Source organism: Rhinolophus ferrumequinum, chromosome 6 (assembly GCF_004115265.2).
Source record: "Rhinolophus ferrumequinum isolate MPI-CBG mRhiFer1 chromosome 6, mRhiFer1_v1.p, whole genome shotgun sequence".
Lineage (NCBI taxonomy): Eukaryota > Metazoa > Chordata > Mammalia > Chiroptera > Rhinolophidae > Rhinolophus > Rhinolophus ferrumequinum.
Window position 1 is genome coordinate 86,565,091 of NC_046289.1, and position 20,809 is coordinate 86,585,899.

The 20,809-nt window shown below is 33.7% G+C and overlaps 1 protein-coding gene across 11 annotated transcripts in view; it reads left to right on the plus strand.

Annotated features, from left to right (window-relative positions):
* MIA2 (MIA SH3 domain ER export factor 2) overlaps positions 1 to 20,809 on the plus strand; it is an 84,714-nt gene that overhangs the window by 33,214 nt on the left and 30,691 nt on the right. For 7 of the 11 annotated variants that reach the window (XM_033107814.1, XM_033107817.1, XM_033107822.1 and 4 more), the window contains 13 exons: positions 3,625 to 3,696; positions 5,562 to 5,588; positions 6,152 to 6,262; positions 6,902 to 6,973; positions 7,519 to 7,623; positions 8,131 to 8,253; positions 9,781 to 9,898; positions 11,139 to 11,185; positions 11,932 to 12,022; positions 14,068 to 14,206; positions 18,218 to 18,319; positions 19,441 to 19,501; positions 20,054 to 20,089. In XM_033107814.1, coding sequence (XP_032963705.1) covers positions 3,625 to 3,696; positions 5,562 to 5,588; positions 6,152 to 6,262; positions 6,902 to 6,973; positions 7,519 to 7,623; positions 8,131 to 8,253; positions 9,781 to 9,898; positions 11,139 to 11,185; positions 11,932 to 12,022; positions 14,068 to 14,206; positions 18,218 to 18,319; positions 19,441 to 19,501; positions 20,054 to 20,089 — 1,104 coding nt within the window. The remainder of the gene's footprint in view (positions 1 to 3,624; positions 3,697 to 5,561; positions 5,589 to 6,151; positions 6,263 to 6,901; positions 6,974 to 7,518; positions 7,624 to 8,130; positions 8,254 to 9,780; positions 9,899 to 11,138; positions 11,186 to 11,931; positions 12,023 to 14,067; positions 14,207 to 18,217; positions 18,320 to 19,440; positions 19,502 to 20,053; positions 20,090 to 20,809) is intronic. The other 4 variants (XM_033107815.1, XM_033107818.1, XM_033107825.1 and 1 more) reach the window with 1 other exon arrangement.

Consider the following 20,809-nt stretch of genomic DNA (forward strand, 5'->3'; position numbering starts at 1 on the left):
GCAGAAATTAATTTTTTTACAGTTCTGGAGCTTAGAAGGTCAGGACCAAGGTGTTGGCAGGTTTCTTCTGAGGCCTCCCTCCATGGCTTGAGGATGGCCGCCCTCTTTCCCTGTCCTCACATGGTCTTTCTTCTGTGCCTGTACCAGTTTCTGGTATCTCTGTGTCCAAGTTTTCACTTCCTATAAGGACATCAGTTAGATTGGATTAGGGCCCACCCTAACAGCCTCAGTTTAATTTAATTACCTCTTTAAAGGGCCCATCTCCAAATACAGTAAAATTCATACTGGGGGTTGGGCTTTAGTACATAGGAATTCATACACAGGAATTTTTTTAGGGGGAACTATTAAGCCCAAATTTAATCAGTTTTTAATCTATTTGAAATTGAATGTGAGATGGTATGACTTGGAGGTAAGAGTCAATGATTTTCATGTGAATATTTTCATGTGAAAAGACCACCTTTTCCTTTTGTTCTGTAGTGTCATCTTAAATTGAGTGACTGCATATATCTGTGTCTGTTTATCTTTTGTCCTGTTGGTCTATTTTTTTTTTCCTATTCTCATCATGTCCACCATTTTTTTTAAAATCTATTTTATAACAAGTCTTGCTATCTGACAGTGTTTGTTCTTCAACATTGTCTTGGTTGTCTTGGCGTTTTGCCTGTCCATATACATTTTAAATCATTTCATCAGTTTACAACATGCACGTTGCCTGCTAGGAATTTCATTGGGATTGCATTGAATATATAGTTGAATTCTTCTCAATGGACTATGGTATATCCCTCCACTTATGTCTTAAAATTCTCTCAGTATTATTTTATACATTTTTGAGTTGCACATCTCTTGCACATCTCAGATATATTCCGTGGTATCTGATGATTTTTATAGTGTAGTGTTTTTTTTATAGCTTTGTTGGGATATTATTCACATACTGTACAGTTCACCCATTTAAAGTGCACAAATGAGTGGCTTTTAGTATATTCGCATGTTACATGTATATATCCATTACCAAAATCATTTTGTACATTTTTACTACCCCAGAAAGAAAACGCTGTACCCCTTAACTATCACCCTTTCCCCAATCTCCTCCATTCCCAAGCCCTAGACAGTTAATCTACTTTTTGTTTCTATAATTTTTCCTATTCTGGATTCCATTTCACATAAATGGAATTGTTTAACATGTCCTTTATGACTGGCTTTTTTGTTTAGCATGTTTTCAGGGTTCATCCATGTTGTATACAGATTTACCTATTCTTGACATCACACATAAATGGACTCATATAATATGTGGTCCTTTGTGACTCGCTTTTTTTCACTTACATAATGTCTTCAGGGTTCATCCAGGTTATAGCGTGTATCAGTATTTAATTATTTTTGCCAAATAATATTTCATATCACAGTTTATATATCCATTTGTCAGTTGATGGACATTTGAGTTATTCTTCTTTTTGGCTATTATAAATGCTGCTGCTATGTGTAAGCTTTTGTGTGGATATGTTTTCAATTCTTTGGGGTATATACCTAGGAGTGGAATTGCTGGGTGTATATTTAACTTTTGAAGAACTACCAAATTGTTTTCCATAGTGACTGTACCAGTTTACATTCCCACCAGCAGTTTGTGAGGGTTCCAATTTCTCCATATCCTTCCTGACACTTGTTATTATCTATCTTTTTGATGATAGCCAATATCTGACTGAGAACTCCATTATCTGTGTCCTCTGAGACTATATATTTTTTTTTTTTAATTGGGGAAGGGTAACAGAACTTTATTGGGGAACAGTGTGTCTTTCCAGGACTTCCAAGTCAAGTTGTTTGTCCTTTCAATCTTAGTTGTGGAGGGCACAGCTCAGCTTCCGTTGTTAGTTGCAGGGGGCACAGCCCACCATCCCTTGAGGGAGTTGAACCGGCATCCTTGAGGTTGAGAGCCCGTGCTCCAACCAACTGAGCCGTCTGGCCACCTGGGAGCTGAGCGGCAGCTCATTGACTTCATCCTAGTTGCGGAGGACGCAGCTCACTGGCCCATGTGGGAATCGAACCTGCAGTCCCGTTGCCCAGAGCTCACGCTCTAACCAACTGAGCCACTGTCCTCCCCGAAACTCTATTTCTTTTGCTCACTTTTTCCCCGTGGCTCTCAGTTAAATCTTGTCTTCTTGAATACCAGGTTATTATTTTATGTTGAGTATCAGTGATAGTATAACAAAAGCTGTGTAGATAATTTTGAAGCTGTAGGTGATATTATCTTTCTCCAGTGAGGATTTACTCTTGCTTCTCATAGGCAGTTGGGCTAGGGACATTTTAAATCTTCGATTACTTTAATCACTGATTAAGGTGTGCGGAAAGTTGACCTATTAAAAGGATTAGTGTGTTTCTGGTTTAGACTTGCTTATAAGGTAGCCACTGTGGATTGATATCAGTTTCTTATTGCTACTATAACAAATTACCACAAACTCAGTGGCATAAAGCAACACAAATTTACTCAACTATAGTTTTGGAGATCAGAAGTCTAAAACCACCAGTCTCATAGGCTAAAATTAAAGTATCAGCAGGTCTGCTTCCTTGTGGAGGCTCCAGGAAAGAATCTGTTGTTTGCCTCTTCCACCTTCTGTAGGCTACCCACATTCCTTGGCTAATAGCTGCATCACTTCATTCGCTGCTTCCATCTTCACATCAACTTCTCTCCTAACATTGATCCCCTGGCCTCCCTCTTATAAGGACCCTTGGGGTTATGTTGAACCCACCAAAATAACCCTGTATATTCTCCTCATCTCAAGATCCTTAACTTAATCACATCTGGAAATTTCGGGGATTGGGGCAGAATTTGGAGAGGTCATTATTCATTCTGTCACATGGTCCCACCCTGAAACCTGAGCTCCATGGCTCATCCTACTCATCAGGTCCTGAACTTCAAATTTTGTCTTCTCAGCTCCCAATTCTACTAAAATCTCTGCTCACTTTCTTAGCCTATTGTTCTCTACTTTTAGGGATGGGGGGGTGGGTGAAGGAAATGTCAAATGCTGGACTTGCCTTTCTGAGGATGCCCATTTTTGTCACAAATTGTCACCATTTTGATAACTCAGAGGCCTTCAGACATATCCTGTTTTTTGGTATTTTTGTCCAGCTCTTTTTCTTGTTCTTAGCAGGAAGGTTGATCCAGAACAATCTGGTATTTCCTTTAATTACTTTTTTTTTTTAAAGCATTGAAGTGAATTTTGCTACATTTGACAGCATTGTGTGTTTCATTGTCTTAATTTTACGATATCCTTGGTTCTCTTTATCTTTGAGACATTTTCTATTCCTTACTTGCCTTATTTGTTGTATGATTTGAATTAGAAGTGAAAATTTCTGATGGCTCTTAGTATAAATTTTTCTTTAATGGATAGGTAGACTTGCACACCTCTCTTAATCTTAAGTGTGAAGTTCTTTCATGTGTTGCCCAAGCTACTGGGTTGTGATGTGTTAGCTGCCCGGGATTTGTTTGTTTTTAGTATTCATATTTGAAAAATTGAAAGTTAAGTAAATCCACGGAAATTTAACAGGAAGTAGATTCTGTCTGCTTCTTAAGACACCTATCCAAATAAAATTTGGAATAAAATTGGTAGAGATTTAACAGTGTTGCTTTCTTTTCAGTATGAAGGCTTAGAGTCATCTTTAAAGGATTCCAGCTTTGAGAAGGAGTCAACAGAAGCACAAAGTTTGGAGGTAAAAACAAATAGTATAATTATGAAAGCTGGGGGAGGGTTCTTACTAAATAACATAAACTTTACAAAAGTTATGTGTCTTCTCCAAACGATTTCAAAGGAAATGTGAAAGAGCATCTCTGTATGTTAAATGTGAATAAAAAGTTAAATATAGGAAATAGTAAGTAGCATAAAATATTTTAAATATTTGAGCACTTTTTGCTAACTTGTTTTGAGTGAGGCACGTTTAGTTCACTAGAATCTAGGCTATATAGGAGCTCTTTAGTCTTCATTCCTGGGAAGTGTATTATTTTTTGTGACCATTTTCTTCTTTTCTTTTTTCTTTTTTTTTTTAGATTTTATTGGGGAAGGGGAACAGTACTTTATTAGGGAACAGTGTGTACTTCCAGGACTTTTTTCCAAGTCAAGTTGTTGTCCTTTCAATCTTAGTTGTGGAGGGTGCTGTTCAGCTTCAAGTTGTTGTCCTTTTAGTCTTAGTAGTGGAGGGCGCAGCTCAGCTCCAGGTCCAGTTGCTGTTGCTAGTTGCAGGGGGCGCAGCCCACGATCCCCCGCGGGACTCGAACCGGCAACCGTGTGGTTGAGAGCCCACTGGCCCATGTGGGAATTGAACCAGCAGCCTTCGGAGTTAGGAACCTGGAGCTCTAACCGGGCTGGCCCTTGTTTTTTTTTTTTTTTTTTTTTGATTCACTTTCCTGTAGAAAGAAAAACAGGATTGTTTCCATAAATTTAGCAATTTAGCAATAAATTATGTATATTGTGGTAGTACTTGTCATTACTTCATCCCCAGTATATTAGGAGCTGACTAGAATTAGACCAAAGATTTATATTATAAGCAGTGGTGTGCTGGTAAATATTTAACAATGGGCTCTCTGAAAGGCAGGAACCCTTATTTGTAGCATTTTGCTGAGGTCTGTTGTGTAAGTACTCTGTGACCAATTTCCAGCTGCCAGCATGTGACTGAGTGTAGAGTTTTGGAAGAGATATGCATATATGATTTGATTAATAGTAAGGAAGGAAAGTATGATAATTTGTCGTTTAGCTAAGCTATGACAAGTTAGGATACTGGGAGTGCCTTACTGTTTTGAGATGGAAGTGTTATAAAAAGCTTACTAATATTAAAGTAGGATACAGTGGACTCTGTACTTTTGGTGGACGTGTTCAGTCAGTCAAGCTTAGCAATTCTCAATCACTGATGTCTAACCATCAGAAAGTCCATATGTCATGATTCAAAATTTCCTAGTAGAGTGCAGAGTAGGTTATAAATTGAATTCCAAATGAAATAAATTTAATCTTTTCTTTCTTCATTTGTTACCTATTAATATTCTCAAGAACTTGTTATATTTGTTGTTGACCTCTTTTAAATTGTTCTAGTGATAATTTATTAGTTTGATTAAAAAAGAATTTTAAAAAATATTTGGCATGCTAACAGGAGAGCAAAAACTGGATTACATAGACATTTCCTCAAGATTGGTGGAATTGTGGATAAAATAAAAGCAATTTTTTCTAAAGGCATTGAATTTACATAATCTAGCAATAAGATTAGTTGAATTTTACTTTAAAGTGAACATTTTGGAAAATTTTCTCAATTTTATTAATTTGTAAATACATAGTGTTTATTTTCAAGATTGGTAAATATAATTGAATATAAACTAAAATACAATAAAAAATTTGATGGTTGAATCTGTGGATAAAATCAAAACAATATGGTAATTTGGATTCAAGTCAGAGAATTCATATAATTAAATAGTCAAATTTGGGGAAATATATGTAAATAAGTTTTTTAACCAATATAGTATGTACTTGTTCTGCTTTTATTTTGGCCTGCATTAAGTTCTTTGAATTTTGGGTTTGTTTTTTTTTATCAAGTTTGTTGAAGGATCACAAATATCCGAGGTATGTTTATTATAGTATTTAATATCCAATTAGAATAATCTAATAACTCATCATTTTAAATTCAAAAACGTCACAGAAAATATGTCTTAATTCAATGTGGAATATTATTATGAAGCAATCTTGATTGGTTTTGGAATTTATTTATTTTGCCTTTAATTATATTAAATTGTATTTATTTCTCCTTTTCCCCTTGATAATGCTTTAGAGCAGAGGTTGGCAAACTGGACTCTGGGCTTTCTACCTGTTTTTGTGAATAAAATTTTATTAGAACATTTTTGTTAATTTACATATGGTCTTTGCTTTCTCATTACATAGGCAGAGACTATTACATTTGGGACAGAGACTGCATGGCCTGCAAGACTAAAATATTTACTCTCTGTCTCTTTGTAGAAAAAGTTTGCTGACCGCTGTTAGAATTGCCATTATTTCAATGTTATAAAAATAAACAAATACATAAACTAAACTTATTTAACTTCTAGCATATGTGTTTGATTATACTCACCTGATTTACCCTAACCAAAAATTCCTATGTCTGTCTTAAAAAGTTGGCTTCTTTTTTTTAGGAAATCTGTGAAAAGCTGAACTTGTCCAAATCTGAACTTGAGGATGAAATTCTCTTTCTAGAAAAAAAGTTCACAGAGGAGAAGTCTAAACATTCTGAGCAAGATGAATTGGTAACGCTTTTGTGTTTGAGGAGACTATAGGAAAAATAAAGTTACTAAATTTTAAAAAATTAATATGACTTTGGTTAAAGTATTACATACACTGTGAAAAATCAAAGAATACAGAAGGCTGTAAAGAGTAGAGTAAAAATTTCCAGATCCTCTGGCTCTTTCTGTTCACTGGAGGTTACCATTATCATGTTAAGTTTCTTGCATATTCTTATAGAAATCTTCTATATGCACTATGGAAGTAGCTCACATAAATAAGTTGAATAATCACATACGTAGTGGATTTTATTTTATCACTCAAAAGGTATGTTGAAGAACATTAACTTTCTTTTGTCATCCTATTTTAAAATCTGTCTTCAGGAAGATCTTGTGTGTGAGATTATTTAGTAAGAGATGATGTTAATGGACTTATCTGAAGCCTATAAAACTTAAATGTTATGAAATATTAAAGATGAGATGGATTACTATTATGTAACTTTCACATAAAGTCCCTTTAAGCATATGGCTGAGAAGGTTTCTTAATTTGAGCCCTCAGCTTTTTGAGAAAAAGTGTTAGGTTAACAATATATGTAATACATGTGGCATCTTGGAAACTGAGGAGTTTGGTAAATACTTGTTTATTGATTGATACTGTATTTCCAGATGGTGGATATTTCAAAAAAGATACAGTCCTTAGAAGAGGAATCAAAATCCCTCAAATCACAAGTAGCTGAAGTAAGTTGAATTAGTTAATAGGTCTGTTGCTTTTGTTAGTCATTTTAGTTTTATTATTACTTTTATGAGTAAAGAATAAGATATAAATTAGAATTTGCGATACAAGGGACTTAGATATATATTTTTTATACAAGGTACCACAGGAAAGTCCATTTTTTTATTGGACTGTTTATTGAGCTATTGCTATATGCTGATCACTGTTGAAAGGTTCTTGGCACTTAACATTAGTAGACAAAATTCACAGAAAAGTTCTCATAAAGTTTAATTCTGGTAAGAGAGACAGATAATAAAAAGTTAACAAAACTTGCTACATAGTACATAGAAGGTTACAAGATGTTAAATCAAAGTCCAAGGTCACATGGCAAGTTAGTGGCAAAGCCATGACTAGACCCTGATTCTAGGCCAGCCTTTTTTATGCTGTACCATGCTGTGTCTCCTGTTAATATAGGCATGTTTTTGACTTTAATTCCATGTTATAGGGAGTATATGTAAAAAAGAGCTATTAAACTAATTGTTGTAAACTTGATATGTTTTATTTTACTTAGGCCAAAACAACCTTCAAAATATTTCAAATGAATGAAGAACGACTTAAAATAGCTATAAAAGATGCTTTGAGTGAAAACTCCCAACTTCAGGAAAGCCAGAAGCAGGTTTGTACTGTATAGGGACTCTTCAACTTGTGAGTATTGTAATTATAAATCTTCTGGGCATACTCATGGCTGACCCTTGCTAGGAGCAAGAATAGGCTTTTCCTGGAGAGCGGGAGAGCAGGACGGTCTCCTTTTTAATTCTTCGGTGTCTCTCTTGGTAGGATAAATTTTCATATAAGTAAGGTATGCATGTTATATGGGATATAAGGAATGTTAAGAAATGACCAAACCTAACAGATACGTGTCAGAAAACCTTTTATTTGATATAGATTTATTATGCTAATCAGTAGAAGGTTTAAGAGTCTGTTATTTTACATTCCCACTCCTTTGAAAGTTCTTTGAAAACAAGAGCCTACTCTGCCTTCCCTTCTTCATTCCATCCCTTCCTGTCTTCTTCCCTTCCTTCTCAGCAACACATTATATTGTATAATATCTATTAATGATACATAAATACATATGGATGATAATATGAATTGCTCTTCTTTTTTTGTCGGGTTTGAATTTTAGCTTTTACAAGAAGCTGAAGAATGGAAAGAGAAAGTGAGTGAACTTAATAAACAGAAAATAACATTTGAAGACTCCAAAGTATATGCGAAACAAGTTCTATGTGATAAAGAAAATCAGATCAAGGTAAATGGTCCTGCTGATTACCGAGTGACCAAGTCAGCTAGAATTTTATACTTATTCTGAAATTTGAAAATTTTTGTTTTCAGAAGCTTTTATTTTGATCATTTATTTGGCCAAATTTGAGGATATGTACTTTTTTGGCATATTTTCCAATTTGTACCTTACAGATTTGTAGTATATGTATCAACATTCCATCTATCCCTTTCCCCCTCTCTGTATTTAAGCCTCGGTATTGAATGAAGAAAGAAAAAGAATAATGGATTTTATCTTTGTCTTTAGACTGTCATCTGTTTCTAGTAAATATTATTTATTGATAAGAAGAGGTTGGAAAGAATTTTAGAAATTGGACAGATGGAATTATATGTATTGATTGAATATCTTTAATACTGAAATTAGCTGGTATATGTACTTACACAGAGATGAATACTTAAAAAAAAATAAATCTGATTGAAACTTTAATAGGAATGAATAAAATAATTGATACTACTGTTAGGATTTGTTGATTCTTTCCTATTCCCTGCTCCCCCTCCTAGCCCTTTTTCCTACCTTCTCTTTTAAATCTTACGTTTTCAAGCTGCAAACAGATACTCAGATATCAGTATCAAGTAATAAGATGTAAAACTAACATTCTGTAATCTATACAACAAAGTGGACATTACCATCTTGAAAGCTTCACATTTATGCTGTTTTATGTTGCTACTAAGAATGTTTTCAAGATTTCGTCTTTAGGAATTGTATTCATAATTTGGCATATTATTTATTTTTTTCCCTATATTTAGTAAAGGACTTGGGATTCTTCCTAAACAGAACAAGAATGAGATGCTAATCTCAAGCTCTACACAAAGCGATAGGCCATGTTATTTGTGCTTGGAACTCTCAAGAGGGAGCTGATCGAAGGGTGGAAATTATAGAGCAGAATGGGTTTTTAGGTGGGTCCCTCCACAAACATATATGGCACACTCATTTTATTATCTGTAGTGCTAGAAAATCCTTCTCTATTCAAGAAAATTCTAAAAGTATTGTTGGAAAACCTTTTATGCTCCAATTTAGATTCTCTTTTATCATTTCTGTTTCTTTATGTGAGCTGACTTCCCAGCTAGTTGTTTACTTGAATAAATCGAATCCGTGAAATCTGATTTTTTCATATATCATGTACCTCACTTGCAGATTTGTTTGACTTCACATAGTTTATTCTCTTGTAAGTGGCCACTTTTATTTGTGGCATGTGAGAAATATCATATAAGAAAATGTTTGGTCACTTTATAGCAAATATGGGCCGTTACCAAGAATTGTATTTGGTTTAGGAATAACCGGTTTTGGTTTTTAACTTGAAGAATTGAACAGCCAATGAATGTTAAATTTTTCAGAGTTATTTACGTATCTTGATACCAGATGGAGAATAAGAGTTCGTGTACTGTTATTTATGTGCATTGGTTTTTAAACTACAACTATACCTTCAGAAGTTGTAAATCATTAGCGTGAGGTATTAATTACCCTCTCTTTTTTTTCCCCCTTTTGCTAAATGTCAAGACCCTGACTGAACGCTTGCTGAAGATGAAAGATTGGGCTGCTGTGCTTGGAGAAGACCTAACGGATGATAACTTGGAATTGGAAATGAAGAGTGATTCAGAAAGTGATGCACACTTAGGTTTGAAATGACTTGCCTCTTGTTAAAAACGACAACTAGCTCTTGTATTTCCTTTGAGCTCCCCATGTTCACCCTGTTCTTTATGCACTGCTTTGGCCCATCTTGTCCACCTTTCTTTAGTACTCTGTCCCTTTCTCACCATTCCTCATAGTTAAGCTCCAGCTGGAATACAGCCTTTTCAGTAAATCTCTCTCCAACTCCTCAGACAGACTTACAGCCTCTTTCCTCTGTTCTTTTCACATGTTGTACATACCTTCATTATAGCTATTTTAACATTGCATCATAATCATTATAATGCCTCTTTTTACCTGTACTGTAAGATAATCCAATGGATGGGTGAGTAGTTTGAAAAAAAATGAGTGTTATATAAATGAATACCTCAGGACACGTTTTTTTTTTTGTTTGTTTGTTTGTTGTTTTTTTTGGTTTATTTAGTTAGATGGTTCAGATGGTTACAGTGCTTTAACCTTGGCCATCCCAAATTGTTACTGCTGTCCTTGGTTGCAGTGTGGAAACTGAGGAAAAAGTTAGGTTCACCATAGCTACTCACTGTATTCTCAAACCAATTCCTTTGACTTAAATTGTTTTTTTATTATAGACTCACAGAAAAGACTTGCAAAAAGAGTACAGAGAGATCTTATGAATCTTTCACCTAGTTTTCCCTAATGGTAGTCCTTTTCACTTTGTGTCTTTTCTCTTTTTCTCTACCTCCACCCATGCATAATTAACAAATTTATTAAGGAGGAGAAGGTATGATTTTTAAAAAGTTTTCTTTGATGGTAACATTAATGTACTGGTGGAAAATTACATTTCCAAAGTAAACACATACAGTTCTGTTTGTACTTTCACTTCCACTTTTTTTGTAAGAAATAATTTTTTAATGAGAAAACTGATGTTTGTTTAATGTTAATTTGGAGTATAATTCCACTCATGTTTTGTATGGTGAAGGATTCCAAGAATAGTCTGTCTGTGGACTGTATTTAGGTGAATACCAAATCCTTGATATAACTGCTTGGGGTGATGAAGGACCTTGTTAAATGATACTCTTGTGCCTCTGGTGCTTTTATTCTTTAACTTCTTGGGAGCAGATTCAAGGCCATTCTGCCTGATATCAAATTCATTACTGTAGTGAGGAGAGAATTGTGAGGCTCTAGTTGAGTGAATTAATAAAATCATTTGGATGTCTATTGTGGCATTGCATTTTCCCCCCAATTTATTATGTTTTTGTTTTTTACTATAGATAATCAACCACAAGGAGCTTTGAAAAAACTGATTCATGCTGCTAAGGTTTGCATTACTACATAAATATTAAAAAAAAAGAAGTAGAGCATAGATTAAACCTGTATGTCTTTAGTAATTATTTTAAAAGTCAATTTTATATTTATAGTATGAGAGAGATCAGAATTTTCAGAAGTGATTAGAATTATCTTCATTAATTTCTTTTCTTTTTTATGATTAGAAATTCATATTGTTAATTTTTAGAAATTATAACAAATTTTCAAGGTCTGAATTAATTTCTTTTGTATAAGGAATATAAAAATGTTTACTCTATTTTTCTCTCATACTTCCCTCCTTGAGCATTTTTCTTTCTCTGGTCTCAGTATTTTCCTCTCTCTATTGCCCCATATCCTATTTTGAGAGGTAAATACTAGGTTCCTTTTCTTCTGCTTTATCCCTTCTCTTTTCCACTCTAGTCTTGGTATCCTGATCTTTACTGATCTATGAGAAGTCTTGGTAAGACTTGAAGATTGCTTTAATCAAAACTTATGTGTTGAAAGTAAACAAAATGAAAATAGCCACTGTGTAAGCATCTGTCACTTATCTTCTCTATCCCTGATCTGGAATTTACAACTGTTGAGGACTTTGGTACTTTGTAAGATGGAAACTGCTTTGTTAGTTTGCACATTTTAGGCAATAATTTCATCAAAGTTATAAAAGAGCTTCAAAAGGTTGGGATGGCATATTGAGATTTTTTTTTTTTTTTTTAGTATAACTGATTAATGTTGCTTTTTACTTTCTTCCATTCTTTAAAGTTAAACGCTTCTTTAAAAACCCTAGAAGGAGAAAGAAACCAAATTTACACTCAATTATCTGAAATAGATAAAGCAAAGGAAGAACTTACAGGTTGGTAATGTACATACTTTTGAAGTTTTCCTAAATAAATACATCTTTTATAGAGAATGGCACCATGAATTGAATTAATTATGGGAAAATTTTATTGTGTTTTTTTGTTTGTTTGTTTCTGTTTTGTTTGTTTCATATTTGGGAAAAAATCCTGAGCTTTTTATCGTTGTTAATAAAGCCTTATCAGTTTCCTCCATATTTATATGAAATTAAAATAATTAAATCATTTTAAAAAATGTAAAACCATACTTACCTTTGAATTTCAGTGTTGTATGTGTGGTATGGTTTGAGATATTAAAGAGTAGCAAATTAAAACTACTGGTTTCAAGGTCTTTGTTAATTTCAAAATTAACCTTCAGTAATGATATTACTATATTTTATAGATTTTTTTACAGTATAGTTTTCTCCTTTAATATACATGAATAGTATATTAGCACATGCAGGAGTGATATTAGACCTATAGAATGAAGTTCTTTTCATTGAAAACATTTGTTTTGATTATATTTTTTCTCTTTTTCTTAATTTTTAAAAAATTTTCAATCACAGTTGGCATTCAGTATTATATTAGTTTCAGGTGTACAATACAATGATTATAGACATTTATGTAACGTGCGAAGTGATCACCCCAATCAATCTAGTACCCATCTGACAGTGCACATAGTTATTACAATATTATTGACTGCATTCCTTATGTTATACTTTACATCCCCATGACTATTTTGCATCTATCAGTTTGTATCTCTTAATCTCTTCCCCCCTTGACTCATCCCTCCCATCTCCCCTCCCATCTGGCAACCATCAAAATGTTTTCTGTATCTCTGAGTTTGTTTTTGTTTTGTTTGTTTGTTTATTTTGATTTTTAGATTCCACATATAAGTGAAATCATTTTGTATTTGCCTTTCTCTGTCTGACTTATTTCACTCATCGTAATACCCTTTAGGTCCATCCGTATTGTTGTAGATGGTAGGATTTCTTTTTTTATGGCTGAATAATGTTCGAAAACATTTTTATTTTGCTGATATAGTTGATAAAAGTAATAGCCCATTTTGTTCAAAAAAAAGAATTTCACCATAACCACTTGCATAAAAAAAAAAAAAAAGGAAGGACATATACTCACATGTCAGTAATGATTATCTTTGAATATGACATGAATAGAGTTCTCTTTTCTTTTTACTTGTCTATATTTTCAACAATTTCTACAATAAGTGAACTATATTTATAATAAAACACTTTTGAAAAGCTTGAACCACCAAAGGTACAGATTATTGAAAACAAGATTATAGGCTTATTCACATGAGATTGGTAGTTGGATTATTTTTGATTTTGAAAAGTAATATTAACTTAAAAATAAGGTTTTGCTGTGTGTAATGCATAGTAAGTACTAAAAGCCATGGGAGAGTCCCAGAGGAAAAGATGTGGGGCCTGCTTTCAAGGAAGCTGTATTTTAGAATATTAACAGACTCTCAGCAAGGGATTATTTAATAAGTGCCAGAATACCAATTTGCTCACCATTTATCCTGTTGATTAATAAAATTGCTTGGAAAATCTTTATTATTTTCTAAAGCTAGTATTTGGAGACTCTTTCTGCCTGTACCCTCCTTTCAAATCTAACTCTCTTTTTTTTAATGGATCATGAAAGAAATTTCTACAATTGGTCTTCTCTATTCTTAATATGAAGGTTTTCTTCTAAACTGTTTCTTCTCATTGGTAATCATTTACAGTGCTCTTTTAGGATACAGAGGATTTAAACAAAATAGTTACAATAGTAGTACAAAAATATAATGAAGATTGAAGTGTTGTTGTTTTTTTCCCCAATAGGGATGATCTAGTTTTAAGAGATAATACCCAACATTAGTACCCATTAAGTGACTATTCTTGGCACTAGCTTAAAACTTAAGTCAACAGATATATATTTAAAAACATCTTAGGGATTTTCTGTTGCTGTTGGAAAGAATTTAGTTTATTATTTTTATTTTTAGTAATTTTTATCTGTATGAAATGTTAATATGCAATTTAAAATATTTACTTTTAAAAAATTTCTCTAGAATGTATTAATAATCTCCAGACTGAACAAGCATCTTTGCGGTCAGAAAATGAACAGTTTGAAAGTGAGAATCAAAAGCTTCAGCAGAAACTTAAAGTTATGACAGAACTGTATCAAGAAAATGAAATGACACTTCACAGGTAATAAAAATCATGTTGATAATGTTACTGAATGGCAAGTAAAATAGCTTAAAAATGTTGCATATTCAATTTATGTGATTATCCAAATTTCTCAGTTTATGATTGTATTATATTTCATCAGTTCTTTTTTTAAGGAAGTTATTTGATCTTGAAACACTTTTTTTCAAGGAAGACTATGTAAGTGACACTGCACTTTGCAAGCTGTTTCACAAAATCGTCTTTAACTTCTTATAGTCAGCAATTATGGCTAATTAATCTTCATAATACTATAAGCCAGGTCAGGGAATCTGAATGGACATCCTAGTAATTAAACTCTATCCATTAGTTCCATCTCTGATATATATAAAACTGATTCCTTTCCCCTGTGTAAATTGTTCCTGCCGAACCATTCCTTGTCTCAGTAAATGGCAGTATTATTTGCTGAGTTTCTCAGGGCAGCTGATGAAGCCATCCTTGACTTTCCTCTTTTATATCTTCAAATTCTGTCAGCTTTCCTGTATCTTGAAACTGACTACTTTTCTCCACTGCCTATATTATACTCTGATCCAAGCCATCGTAAGTTAGGACCTGGTTTATTGCAGTAGCATCATGAGTGGAGCATCTCTTTATACTCTTAGCTTCCTGCTCTGTTTTCGGCAGCATGGCCCTTCTAAAACATAAGTAATGCATATTGTCCCTCTGTTGTTTGGAACCTCCAAGTGGCTTCATATCACACTCAGAATTTAAATCAAAGCTTTTGTCATGGCCTGCAAGACCCTACAAGATCTGGCCCCTGGCTACCTCTTTAATTTTACCTTTTTAATTTTCTTTTTTCCTCACTACGTTACAGCCATACTGGCCTTCCTGATGACCTTTACCATACCAAACCCATTTGTATTTCAGGGCCTCTTATATTTGCTCCTGCCTAGAATGGTGTCCAGATTCTAATGTTTCCTCAAAGAATCCTTCCCTGGCTAGCCTAACTAAAATAATACCTGCCACTCTCTATCCTCTTAATCTTGCTTTATTTTTCTTCATAGCCCCTTTTCTCCTCTGAAGATCGATTGTATGTATGTATGTATGTATGTATTTCTTTATTTATATCTTTCCCACATTCAATGTAAACTCCATGAGAGAATTATTACCTTTTGCCTGAAACTATGCCTGGCAGATGGTAGTTATTCAATAAATATTTGTTGACTATACCTTTGTATTTTGGAGTGAGAGACTGTGTGTGTGTATGCTGATGCTTGATTGCATAGGTGCACAGAAGACCCCTGAGATACCTACCTATTTGGAGACTGCAGATATTCAAATACCACTGTAGCACATATTTTTCAATCATAAAAAGAAATAAAATGTAACAGACTTTCAAGCCCCTTTACAAACTTAATGAAAGATACTATAGTTGATCCTCATTATTTGTAGATTCTGTACGTATGGAAATTTATTTGTAACCCCAAATTCAGTATTCGTGGAGCTTTAGTAGTCATTTGCAGACATGCACAGAATGGCGAAAAGTTTAAATTGCTCGATGTGCTTGTTCCCAGTTGAGGTCGAACAAGGTGACGCTCTGCCTTGTTGTCTGCTGTCATCCTCTAAACAAGTGTCCTTTTCGTAGTATATTTAGTGCCGCATTTTTATGCTTTTTGTTAGTGATTTATCTGTTTAAAATTCACCCAAGCGTAGTGCCGAAGTGCTGTCTAGTGTTCCTAAATGTAAGAAGGCTATGGCACCGAAAGTTAGTTATTATTATTAAGAGAACCAGAAGTGGTAAGCAGGACTACTCCTGTGCCTCACAGAGCAAACACATGTGTCAGATTACCTTTGTTCAGGCCTTAGGTACAATTCTGTTACAGACCAGGAGTGCACTTTAATGAATTAACAACATGCATTCAATAAGGTGTCTTTAAACAGAAATCCATAAAACAGTTATATACTAATGGGGACGAAAATACTGTGACCAGCGCTCACAGGAACCTAATCCTGTACTTCTCTTAAAAGCATTTGCTAATTTAGGATTTGTGGTGACTTTTACACAATATAAGTAGTGGGAATAATGAGACTCTGTTGTATATATTTGGAAAGTGGTAGAGAATATGAACATTCCCTTGACGTCAGGCCTGAGTGGTTAAGTTCTTCCATTGCCAAGTTGTATACTTCAATCATGCTTTGGATTCTATTAAAAATTTGAACACTTGATATTCATCGTGGCCTTCTGGGCCACTTAAAACTGCTTAGGATATAAAAGAGAAATGAACTTGACTAAATGATAGAACTATGAAATAGCCTCATGGTTTATATCACTAAACCTAGGAATGAGCCGTTCTTTTAGGTTAGGATGAAAGGTAGTGTGTGAAAAATTTGGACATAAAAGAGACTTACTTGAAGTGAAAGAAATACTTTTGAGTGTATCTTCTGGACAAAAAAATAGTGATTGATTATAGAATTTTAATGAGTAGTGTTTAAAATTTTAAAGAAAAATTTCTGGAGCTACTTAAGGGTGGGAAGCTGACTAAAATCCTAGCTGTATGTGTCGTGTTTACATTGTGATTTCATTCATTCGTTTGAAATGCTTTGAATTCCCAAAGTATTGCATATTCCATTCTTACATGTAAATTAAATTATTTACCACTCAAATTCAGTGAATTATGCCACTGGTTGTTCTTCAGAGTAGAATATAGAGAGTTGACAGTAGAGTAAAATGTTAAACTTCTTGCCTGCATACAGTGTGATTTAGATTCGGTCATTTTCTAGATGCTAGATGTTAACATTATTAGCGCTTTTCCACATTTAATACTGGAGAGAGGTGAAATAGTATAGAAGCTTGATATGTGGCTTTAAATATGTGAAGTCAGATGTGATAGGTTTTTTAGTCATATCATTGGGCTTTGTTTCACAGTGTAATTTTCATCATTAGTAAGCCCACCCAAATTCAAGGGGGGAGTGGTTCATAGACTACCTCTCAATGGGAGGGGTGTCAAAGAATTGCTGGCTATTTTTATCTACAGTCTGTAAAAACACTTCTCGTCCATCTCCAAGCCCATTATCCTTCTATGCTTTTCCTAAGGCGATGACTTATTTTCTTATAACACCTATGAAATACTTGATCTGGGAAGTGCTTTCTAAGCAATAGGTAATGTAGTGTGTACAGTATACAACATTTACTGCTGCCCTGTAGAATTTCTTCAGTTGTTTATCATGTTCCTCCCCAAAGTTCATGAAGAAGGGGAGACACCCACAGTTAGGACTCCAAATGTGTTTTCCTGTGGTGTTTAAAAAGTATTTCTTGAGAGACCAGTGTTATTAATGATATCATATGAAATAACATGGGGAATATAGTATAATGAAGACACTTGCTAGCTCTATGTGTTAGTTTCTTTGTGCTGTTCTTTTTTTTTTTTCGTAAATAGTACCCTTCTTGTAGAGTTGTTGTGGTAATTAAATAAGATAATACATGTAAAGGTCTAAGAACAGTTTCTGGCACATACTAATGGCACAATAAGTTAGCTATTATTATTAAAAAAACTAAAAGTAGTAAGTAGGACTACTACTAACTTTGGGTTCGTTGTAAGTTTTTTTTTTGGTGAAGGGTCTGGCAGATTAATCACTGTTTTAACAACTTACCAACCAACTTAAAAATGATTGAAAAACAGTTCATTAGTTGGTGACTTCTTGTCTACTAAATGTAATACTTCTATATACAATAAGTCTTGATAAAATATTTCATAATAGTTTTTGCTAATGTTTACCTTTGATAATCTTATTTTTATGATAAATTCTTATAGAAAACTCTTGAAACTTTTATATTAGTAGTACTGTTATTAGACAAGATGCTTTCTAATTTGAGTTTGTAATATTAAATTGCATGCCAGGAACGTTTACACAGATACTTTTTTCCTTGCATGTGATGTTTTTAGTGGTATTATGCAACTTGCTTTCTGGGAAGCACCATTTGTGATGTAGTGAAAGATATATAATTAATTGTTTTATGACATATAGTAAAAGAAATAAAACATTTTTTGTTTTAAGGAAATTAACAGTAGAAGAAAATTACCGGTTAGAAAAAGAGGAGAAACTTTCCAAAGCAGATGAAAAGATCAGCCATGCAGCTGAAGAGCTGGAGACCTATAGGTATTAAATATATTTTACCCCTTTCTTTTTGAGGTTGGGAAAGCCCAATACCAGAAGCCCAATACCAAAAGCCCAATACCAGAAAAAATAATACAGCAGGCAAAAAAACCCCCAAAAAACCCAACAACGAATTTCTGTTTTATTACTTTCATTTAGATGTCTTTCTATTATGAAGTTATGCAGAAAATAGAAAAAGAAAAAATGTTTTTCTTTCAGTGTGTGAGATTTTAAGTCTTTCACATTAGTTGTATTTGAACATGAGCAATCCTGTCTTCTGTTAATCTCAAGAAAACTATGAGTAGCTATTGATTTCAAAGTCTTTCCTCTTTGGTTCAAATGGGGAAGAATGTATACAATATGAATGAACTCAAGAAGTATGCCCTCCAAAAAGAAGAGTGAACCACAATTAAAGTTCTGAAGTGTTTATAAGACTATAAGTCTATCAGCAGCATACTGAATAGTTGTGATACTTCATTTTACATTAGGAAGAGTAGCTTGAGTTTTATCCAGAAGAGTTATCTTGTTAGTCTTATGAAAGTAGCAAGTAACATTTTATTTCACACGTATTAATTTCCTAGAATTCTATTACGATTACAGACATCTGAATAAATCTTGCAAGGTCATACTTCTTAAAAATAAAAATAAGGGGCGGCCGGTTAGCTCAGTTGGTTAGAGCATGGTGCTCTTAAAACAAGGTTGTCGATTTGATCCCCATATGGGCCTCTGTGAGCTGCACCCTCCACAACTGGATTGAAACAACTACTTGACTTGGAGCTGATGGGTCCTGGAAAAACACACTTAAATAAATAAAAGTTTAAAAAAAGATAAAATAAGAAAAAATAAAAATGAACCAGTGTACCATATAAATCTTTGCATGACCTTTGGTTTAGGTAAACCCAGCTAGTATTACTTTTAAAGCTTAATTAATACTAAAATTGTATCAGAAAAAATATATACTTTAGAACCTCTTAAAGGTGGTTAACATCTGGAGTTCTAGTGTTTTTTTTTTTCACATGAAACAAAGCACTTTGGGAGCTTTAATTAGTATTTTCAGTAGAGACAGTGTGTTCTGTCATTTCTAAATATATGTTAATAGTAGAATAATTATTTCTTTCCTGTAGAAAGCGAGCCAAAGATCTTGAAGAAGAATTGGAGAGAACCGTCCATTCTTATCAAGGGCAGGTATGTGTGTGTGTATGTGTTTTTATGTTTGTATAATTTAAAACAATTCTGACTTGTTTGAATTGATATCTCTTTTGATGCCGGAGTATAGTTACTTGACTAGTTGTGTGTCTATCTCTCTTGGGGTTTTGCATGTGGCGGAGGAACATTTCTAGGGAGTCAGAGATTCTGGGAAAAGAGATCTTGTTTGAAGTTGCCATGTCTTCTGCTGCTTTGGGAATGTGGATTGGATAAATAAATAACCTATCAGCATTGGGGTCGCATATTCAGTCAGGCTGGTTGTCTCTTAATTGGGAACTCATATTGTTGTTATAGTTAACTATTGCATAAAATAGAAATTTACTACACAAAAATTTTTGTTGTCTTTACATTCAGTTTTGCTTTAAAAGTATAATAGAGTAGATCATGTGTATATGAAAATTTGCTTTAAAATGACTTCAGAGATGCTTGAGGTATTTTTCAGTGTGTAAGTTGTATACAAAATCATAGTTATAGATGTGCATGCATATATATGAGAAAAATAGTTACCAGTATTATAATTTTCTTTTTCAGATTATGTCCCATGAGAAAAAAGCACATGATAATTGGGTAAGGATTAAATTCTCTTAAGCTCTTTTATCAAATTGTTCTTTTTCCTAATTTAAAAGAGCAAGGTAAAAGATACTTTTACACTGAAAATAAAGGTAGTATTTAAAAAAGATTATTTTCTTTTATATGTTCTTTATGAACTAAATACTTTTTACTAAATACTTTGCAGTTATTCATAAAATCTGATTTTTCTTCTCTACTTTCAGCACATTGCACCTTTGCAAGGAGTTTGTACTCTCTCTAGGGGAGGTGGTATAATGTTCATGGATTTATTGTTTCAGGGCACTGGATTACCACTAATTACTGCGGACAAATCACTTAAAATTCTCGGGCCTGTTTACTCATCTGTAAAATAGTGGCATCGGACTAAGTGATACCTAAAGTCCTTTCAAGTTCTGAAAGTTCTAAAAAAAAATCTAAAAATTCTCGTAACTAATTCTCAGTATTGAATTACTTGATAAACATTAAGAAAAAGACCATCATGAGAAATGGCATGTCAGTACTCCAGAGGAGCTATGTAATGAAATCATAAGGATGCAGATTTTGACCGATTATAAAAGTGATCCCTCTAACACGTAGAACTGCTGTAATAGCCAGCCTGTGGAGGACTTGTCTCAGGCATATTTAAGGGCAGACAGTTTGCACAGTGGGTGAATACATGGGGTCTGGAGTCGGCCTGTTGTGCTTGGTATCCTGGCTTCATCACCTATTACCAGTTTC